Below are 8,657 nucleotides of genomic sequence, written 5' to 3' on the forward strand. Positions count from 1 at the left end.
ATCCAGACAGACCCTGGGCCCACCCTCCCTGCCACGTGACCAAGGGGTTGTGCAATCCAGCCCCCTCCCCTGACTCCCTCCCTGAGGGGATTTTCGAGGAGGGCTGAGCTCACAGCGGCCGGCACCCCTGCCCCCCCCAGGGGGCTGGGCCAAGGTATAAATAGGGGTGGTGTCTGCAGGCGGCAGCAAGCCCAGCCCAGCCCAGCACCACCATGCTCACCCTAGAGGCTGCACAGTAAGTGGGGGCCACCCGAAACTGGTACTCAGGACCCCTGCCCTGCACCTCACCTTTGGCCCCTCTGCCGGGCCTGCCCCAGGGGTGGTGGTCTCTGCCCCACCCGGGGGGCAGGTGGGTGGTAGGGGAGGGAGGTCCACACTGTCTCTTGCCCCTCCTGGATCTCTTTCCTTTGCCACCTCGATTCCTTCCTCCGTCCCATCCCTGTCTCCCCTGGACCCCAAAGATCTCTTTTCCTTGGGATGCTTGCTTCTCTCTGCCCTGCTGTCCTCTCCCAAGTGGCCCTCCATCTCTGTGTCTGTCCCCGTCTCCTTCGGAGTCTCACTGCATCCCCGACTCACTCACTGTGCTGCTTAGCACATCTTTTCTGTTTCTGGGTCTCTGTTCTCTGCCTCTTGCTCCCTCTCTGTCTCTGTGTCTTTCTTTGTCTCTCCAGTTTGTCTCATCTTTCCTTCTTTCTCCCAATCTGTCCCCCACCCCATCTATCTGTGGGGCTTAATAAATACTTCCTACATCCCATGCCATGTGAATTTTCTCTCCACACCTTTCTCCCTTCCCTCCTCTCCTCTCCCCTCTGCTGAGCCTCTTCTGTGTTTTTCCATCTCTACCCCAACGTCCATCTCTCCATCTCTCTCCTCCGGTCCAAGATGGACCCATTTAACCGACTCGCTCACCAAGGCCCCCTCCCCGCCCCCACCCGCCCTCGGACGCCCACATCTCTCCGGGGACTTTCTCTCCCTCACTTTCCCTGCCCCCGCCCAGCCTCTGTCTATGCAAATCCCGGGGGAGGGGGAAACATTTGCCTGGCCCCCGCCCCCCACTTCCTGTCCTGGTGGGGGTGAGTGTGGTGGGGCTGGTCTCACACAGAGACACGCAGCAGTGAACGAGCTGTGGTGGTCACAGCTGCAGCCGCCTATCCCCCACCTGCCCAACCACTTCGAGACTCAGGAGGCTGAAGACTCCCCTGACATGCCCCTGTGTCTCTCCCCCTCCAGGCTTGACGGGCCACACTTCAGCTGTCTGGTGAGTTGGGGCCCTGGGGGTCAGGGAGGGGTGGGGGGACCCACGTGGCCCATCGAGACCTCCCTGCCTCAGTTTCCCCCTCCACTCCTTCCTGTCCCTTTGTCTTTCTGACTTTTCCTCGGTATCTCCAAGGTCCCCCTTCCCACCCACTCCATCACAGATGTTTTTCTAACATCTCTTTCCTTCTCTCAGACTCTGGTCCACTTCCTCGAATGGGGAGGGGTGGGTCTTTGTGTCTTTGACTTTGTGTCCCTTCCTCCGTCCATCCCACATTTAGTAAACCTACTTATTCCTTCTTCTCTTCTCTGCTTTACTTCGTATTTTCAAAAATTGAGTCTGGGCTATTTCAGACACGCAGAATACTATACCCCACCCCCACAAACCCACAGCTCAGTCCAAGAAATAAAACCCCACTCACGTGCTGGAAAGAAACCCCCTGTGGGTGCCCTTTCGCCAGCACATCCCACCCTCCTCCAGCTTGAAGTGTTTTGCTTTAAAAAAAAAAATTGAGGTTTGCCTTACAAGTCAAGAAAGAGACAAATCTTGTGTACAGCTCAATGAGCTTTTAACTTAGGCACACACCTGTGTAACCACGAACCAGACCGCGATATAGAACATTACCATCACTCCGGAAGATTCCTTCACGTCCCTTCCCAATCAATACACCCCTCTGATATTTTCCACCACGGATTAGTTTTGCTTGGTTTTGAGCTTTATATAAAGTGAATCACACAGGGTGACCCCTTTTGGGTCTGGTTTCCTCATGCGACATCAAGCGTGTGTCAGACGTTGGTCATTTTTCCTTGCTGTATAGTACTCCGTCCTAGGAACACACCACAGTTTGTGTGTCCATTCTCCTGTCTCTGGGCACTTGGGCTGTTTCCCGTTTGGGGGCTGTTACTAAAGCTGTGCTGATTATTCTTGAACAAGGCTGTTTCGTGGACATACGTTTTCAGTGTTCATGGGTAAATACCTTGCAGTGAGGTCACTGGTTTATCAGGATGGCATATATCTAGTTTTAGACTTTAATTGCTAAAGCAACATGACTCTTGGGATGAATTGGAGTGATATGGAGGTGGATAAAAAAAGCATGGAGAGCATCTTTGCCTCTGTTAAAAACACTTCTGTGCCTCTCACCCTTCAGCCCCCTCCCCCTCCCCCAGGCAGGCAAGACTGGGGGAATTCATCTACACCTTCCCCAGCTGCTACAATGTCACAACCGTGTATCGGTGAGGTGCTGGGATTCCTGGGAGCCCACAGTCTTAGTGGGAGCTGGCTGCTGTGTCCCTTTGCGAGACCCTGGTCTCTTTCTATGTGTCCCTGCCTGTGTCTCTCATGTGTGTGTGTGCGTCTGGGTCTGGGCCTTTGTGTGTTTCTGCTGTGTTGTATCTATCTCCCAACTCTGTATCTCTGAATGTCCCTCTTTTTGCCCCTGTCTCTGGTGCCTAGTCTCTGTGTCTCTCTTTCTCTCCCTCTCCCAGCCTGTCATAGTCTCCCCGCTGGTCCAGGGTGGGGTGGGGTCTCCCTGCAGCCTGGGTTGACCCCTTTTCTTTCCCAACCCCTATCAGTACCCAGATGGGGTCTTCTATGACCTGGACAGCTGCAAGCACTCCAGCTACCCTGACTCAGACGGGGCTCCTGGTGAGTGACCCTGGCCCAGCACCCTCCCCACCTGCCCCTTGGGCCGATTTTACAGATGGGAGAGCTGAGGCCCAGGGGAGGCTGTCACCTGGCACAGCAGGACAAGGTTAGCCCAGGCCTCCAGACCTCCTCCCCTTTCCTCTCCCACTCACCCGCTTGCCCATGCAAATCCTGGGGTCAGAGATTTGCACAGCCCACAATGGCCCCTCTGTGCCAGTGCAGGGGCTTCAAGGGGGAGGGGGCCGAGGCCAGACCTCTCAGCTTCTGATTCAGCGCCCTTCCCCCCAGATCTATGGAGCTACGGCCTCAGTCCAGCTGTCCCAGCCGCCTCCTATGAAACCTTTGACCCGGCTGTAGCCACCTTCGGCCACACCCAGGGTGTCCAGCTCTGTTACGGACCCTCAACCTACAGCCCTGTGGGGAACCTGGACCCGGCCCCCAGCCTGGAGGCCCCGGGGCCTGGCTTCCCAGCATACCCCATGGAGGACTTCACAAGCCAGGTGAGGGGCAGGGTGACCATGAAAATCCCCATCATTTGACTGAGGTTTCCTAGGTGCCAGGCACTGCATCAAAACCTGTGCACACAGGAACCCCTTCATCCCTGTGACGACCCTCTAAGGTTAAGCAGCATTATTACTCCATTGCACCATCGAGCCAACAGAGGCACAAACGTGGGTCAGGGGCAGCACCAAAGGCCATTATCTGTGTGGAGCAGGCTGTCATGGAGGTGGCCTGGGCATCCCCTGGCCACGCCGTGGAGACCTGAACCGAGGCCAGAGTGCAGGCTGTAAGCAGAGCGGGGAGGGCCACGGCCAGGGGCCAGGAAGAAGCCAAGGGACGAAAGCAGAGGGAGTGAGAGAAGGGGGGCCTCCCCCTGGGACTACAGGTAACCCTGACCTTCCACAGACCCTGGGCCCCCTGGCGTACGCCCCATACCCCAGCCCCGTGCTGTCAGAGGAAGAGGACCTCCTGCTGGACAGTCCCGCCCTGGAGGTCTCGGACAGCGAGTCGGATGAGGCCCTCATGGCTGGCCCCGAGGGGAGGGGATCTGAGGCAGGTATGTGGGTGCAAGTGGGGTGGGAGGGACTCCAGCTGGAGATGGAGGTGGGAGGTTAAAGGAACCGTGTCTTCCCAAGCGACTACTATATATACTCCAGCGCTAAGGGCAGTTCCCATATCTGCCATCTGCTGGCTGTGTTGCCTTGGGCAACTGTCTCTACCTCTCTGTGCCTTGGTCTCCTATCTGTACAGTGGGGACGACAGTAATAGTGTCTATTGCTGGTGGTTGGGAGGATTAGGGGGGATCATACGTGTCAATGAGATAGCAGTGTTTGGCACAGAGTTTGGCACTCAATAAATCTTCACCATCATTATGGACACAATAGCAAAAGAAATCATCACAATATCAACTCCCATCTATTATTCAACGCCTGCTTATGCCCCTGTGCCCGACCTCCATTACTCACAACCCCTGGAAGTTGGAATTATTAGTTACTTTCCCTATCTGGGCCTCAGTTTCCTATCTGTAAAATGGGCATTGTTATTATCATCCCTATCTTGTGGGGTTATGATGAAGATTAAATGAGCTCATAATTGTTCAGTGCCTAGCGCAGCACCTGGTACTAAGCACTTCAGAAAGATTTGTAAAAACACACATTTATAGCTGAGGAAACACCAGCTCAGAGAGGTTAAGTCACCACCCCAACGTCACACAGCTGGACAATGGCAGAGGTGGGGTTCTTGTATCCAATGCCTGCTATGAACCCCCCAACTCTGTGGGGCCCTTGCTGCTTATAGGAGCCCGGGAGTCAGACCCCTTGGCCTCTCCCAGGATCCCAGTCCCCGTGGAACTGACACGCTGAGAGACCCGGAGCTGGAGAAATGGCCACATTCAAACCCACTCCAGATCTCTTCACCACAAGTCAGCTCTGTCATAAGCCTTTGAGGAGCATTGCCAACCCATTTCACAGATTCATCCATGCGCTCAACAGATATGTGCTGGCCACCAAGCAGACACAGGACAGACACACATCCTGAAAAATAAAGCAGGGATGAGAGATGGGGGTTCTGGGGTGACACCTTCAGGAAAGGGGAGCAACTTGCCCCGGTTGGGGGTGTGGCACAGACAGAGCCAGGCAGGTGTACCTAGCAGCCACCTTCGTCACCCTAATTCTCTTGATGGGGAGACAGAGGCTTCGCGGTTCCGGGGCGGGGTGAAGCGGGAAGGGGGTGGGGCGGGGCCCGAAGGATGCTCCAGCTAACACGCCCCGCACCCGCCGCAGGGGCCCGCAAGAAGCTGCGCCTGTACCAGTTCCTGCTGGGGCTGCTGACGCGCGGAGACATGCGCGAGTGCGTGTGGTGGGTGGAGCCGGGCGCCGGGGTCTTCCAGTTCTCCTCGAAGCATAAGGAGCTCCTGGCGCGCCGCTGGGGCCAGCAGAAGGGCAACCGCAAACGCATGACCTACCAGAAGCTGGCGCGCGCCCTGCGCAACTACGCCAAGACCGGCGAGATCCGCAAGGTCAAGCGCAAGCTCACCTACCAGTTTGATAGTGCGCTGCTGCCCGCCGCCCGCCGGGCCTGAGCCCGGGGCAGCCTCTCAGGGGCTCCACGCCTGTGTCACGTGGGCGTCCCCACACCCTAGGTCATAGGACCCACGGATCCCCCACCCTGGCTGTGGGGGCGGGGCGCTGCCACAATCCCTAAGCCCTGCCCAGGGTCCTTCTGGGATCCCCCCAGTCATGTCTGGGGCCTCTTTGGGATTCCCTTGTCATGTCCACGGGCCCCAAGATCTTCATGTCTTGGGTCGAAGGACCCAGAGACGACTATACTTATGTGTCTGTGTGGAGGGGCGGGGCAGGGCAGTGCTTCCAGAATCCCAAGAGCTTCTCTGGGATCCCCTTGTGATGTCTGAGATTCCTTGTGTGTCTGCGATCTCTCAATCTCATCTAGGGGAGGGTGAGCCTCAAGAGGGGGACTCTGCCAGCACCCCTAAGCCCTGTCCAGGGTCTTTCTGGGATCCCCTTCTCATGTCTGAGTCCCTCCTGTCCCATCTGAGATCTAGTTATGTCTGGGTCCCTCTGGGAACCCTTTGCGTACATGTCTCTGTGCCCATCTGTGACTTTCATTCTGTCTGTCCCCCCAAATCCCTTTGTCATTTTTGAGATCCCCTAATTCTCTGGAACCACCCTGCTATCACTTGTTTATGTCTGGAATTCTCCTATCACATCTACGGTGCCTGTGGGATCCTTTTGTCATGTCTGAAAACACCCTTGTCAGGTCTGGAGGGTGGACCTCAGTGAACCTTGTTGTATCTGGGCCACCTCTGCAATGCCCTTGTTTGTCTGGAATCCTCCAATCACATCTGAGGTCCCTCTGGGATCCTCATCTGGTATGCCCTTTTGGGGACCCCACCAACAGCTCCGAGTTCTCCTGGGGACCCTCCCCCTCCTGTAATGCCCTCCCTAGGGCCATGCTGGGGATCAATTCTGGCCACTCAACTGATTTCTGGATGACCGTGGCAGCCCTCCCCATGTCAGTTCTAACCAGAGACTTTGCACAGTCCAGCAACAGTGGGCCAGCTTTTCGGTGTGGAGAGGCTGGAGCAGGGTGGTGGCCGCTTCTAATGGGGAATCTGTTTTCCAATCTGCTCAAGTCCCCATCACCCCTGGCTGTCATACCCCGGTGGCTTCTCTCAGTTGTCCGTTCGCCCCAACCATTCTCGTGTGAATCCAGCCTGAGCAGAAGCCCGGATGAACTGTGGGAGCTCTGATTGGAACCCTCGGGGGGTGTCAGAGGCTGTGGGCTAAGAAGCCAGAGTCCCACGTCCTTGAGCCTGGGTGGCTGGGGGATCTAGGGTGAAAGACTTGCTGCTTCTGGGCCAGTTTGGCCCTTCTGTGAAAGGGGAGAGGAGGAGGAGGAAGATCTCGGAAGTCCCTTGCAGCCCTGTCAAGCCTTTGATACATCTCCTGAAATCCGCCCATCCACCCACTGGTGGCCAGAAGGAAGACGAGGAAGGAGCATCAAGGACCCAGAGAGGGAAGAGGTCCTTGAGGGGGGCACACAGCGGCTGGTAGCAGAGCCCAGGCTGCGACCTGCCCTCAAGAGGACAGCACACCCTCCTTCCTGGGGCGGTGCCAGGGACAAAATGTCTTTTGGGAGGGCCTCCTCTTGCAAATGAGGTACCTTTCACGAAAACTATCATCATCACCCCAAGTGTGGAATAAAATAAAATAAGGTAGACAGACCTTCTAGGACCCTTTGTCAGGGACCGCAATGCTGCCCATCCATCCGGGCCTGCTGGCCCTCAGAGACAGTGGGACGGCGAGGGGGGAGATAAGAGAGGAGATGCAAGAGGCAGTTAGAGCCAAACCAGGCCGAGCCTTGAAGGCCGCGGTCAGGGCTTGAGATGCAGGCACTGGTGGTTCGATTCAGTTTTTGTCTACGTCTCTTCTTGACGATTGGAGTTCTTCCCCACCCTCTTCCTGATTCCCTTTCCGTCTGGGTCTTGTCCCCCCTTTCTGAATTTCTGCCCTCCTCCGGATCTCTGTCCCACTCTCGCTGGCTACAGCCCGTGGGTAGCGAGCGAGGCTCCCGGCTCTCCAGGCGCTCCACCAACCTGCTGGGCCCGCAGGAGCCGCGCAGCAGTCTGCCTGGCAACCCATGACGTCACAAGGAGGATGCTTTCGGGTTGGCTCCGCGCTCCGTGGAGGCGGGGAATTTTCCGGCTCTTAGGGGGTTTTGGAAAAGAATGGGGGGTGGGGGTGGGGGGGTGGCGATGGGCAGGAAGAAAACGGTGAGGGACTTGTCTTCAATAACACCGGGTCCTCCACCCGGCGTTACTTCCCCGCCCGTCCTCCGCCTTAACCCCAAGCCACACCCACCTCGCCCTCCTCTCCGAAACACCTGGAGTCCTGGAGACCCTCTCCTCCCGCAATCCCCTCATCTCCTTCACCTCCCCCCACCCGGCGTCCGGCCACCACTACCCCCACTCGGAAAGCCACAGGCACCCCTGCCGGGAAGGGCGCCAATGTCTGGGCAGCCCTCCAGGGCCTTCCCGGTCGCCTCACCCGCCCCAGCTGGGGCACCCGCCCCCTCCCCCGCCTCCGGTGCCCGCCGCGCCCGCTCCGGGAACCATCGCGGGGAGCCCGCAGGGCGCGGTCCCAGGAGGGGCCGCGGCCAATCCGGGGTCCCAGGTGGCCGGGACCCCAAGCCATCATGTATGCCCACGCCCGGGGGTGGGACTCCGGAGTCCCCGACCCTCAGTGCCCTCCCTGCGGGCACAGAGACCTCCCCCCGCCTCCCCCGGGGCCATCCTGCCTACCCTGGGAAACCGGACCCTCCCTCCCGGCTCTGGTTTCCCGAAAACTCCTGACTTGCAGATACTAAGAATGGCTTTCTAGACCCTGTCTTCCCCACCATCCTCAACCCCCATGCCGGGAGTTCTGGCTCAGAGCCCTCACCCACTTCAGACCCCAGTCCTTTACTGTCCCTCCGCCTAGGATCCAAGAGTCCAGGCCCTCATCCTTCTTTCTCTGGGACCCAAAAATCTGGACTCCAGGTCCCTTCTGCACCTGGACCCAGGAGTCCAGGCCCCCAGGCCCCCTTCCCTCAGACCCGGGAGTCCCCCGCCTCCGGCACGTCCTGCCTCGGACCCAGGTGTCGGAACCCCAGCCCCTCCTCCCTGGGGACCTGGCATTCAGCCATCTCTCCTTGTCCAGCTGTTATTTCTCGCCCTTTAGAACACACAGGCGGAATGTGG

At 58.0% G+C, this 8,657-nt stretch overlaps 1 protein-coding gene across 2 annotated transcripts; it reads left to right on the forward strand.

The window, feature by feature from the left end:
- Nucleotides 1-212: 212 nt before the first annotated feature.
- On the forward strand, nt 213-5,535 carry SPIB (Spi-B transcription factor). 2 transcript variants are annotated; one of them, XM_061173919.1, is made up of 6 exons: nt 213-235; nt 1,231-1,258; nt 2,827-2,899; nt 3,188-3,399; nt 3,806-3,956; nt 5,182-5,535. In XM_061173919.1, the coding sequence occupies exons 1-6, from the start codon at nt 213-215 to the stop codon at nt 5,478-5,480; spliced, it is 786 nt and encodes a 261-aa protein (XP_061029902.1). In that variant the 3' UTR covers nt 5,481-5,535. The 2 variants fall into 2 exon arrangements, with proteins under 2 accessions (XP_061029902.1, XP_061029903.1); XM_061173920.1 differs by lacking the exons at nt 213-235; nt 1,231-1,258; nt 3,188-3,399 and having other exon boundaries at nt 2,834-2,899.
- Nucleotides 5,536-8,657: the final 3,122 nt, after the last annotated feature.

Source organism: Eubalaena glacialis, chromosome 18, assembly GCF_028564815.1.
Source record: "Eubalaena glacialis isolate mEubGla1 chromosome 18, mEubGla1.1.hap2.+ XY, whole genome shotgun sequence".
NCBI lineage: Eukaryota > Metazoa > Chordata > Mammalia > Artiodactyla > Balaenidae > Eubalaena > Eubalaena glacialis.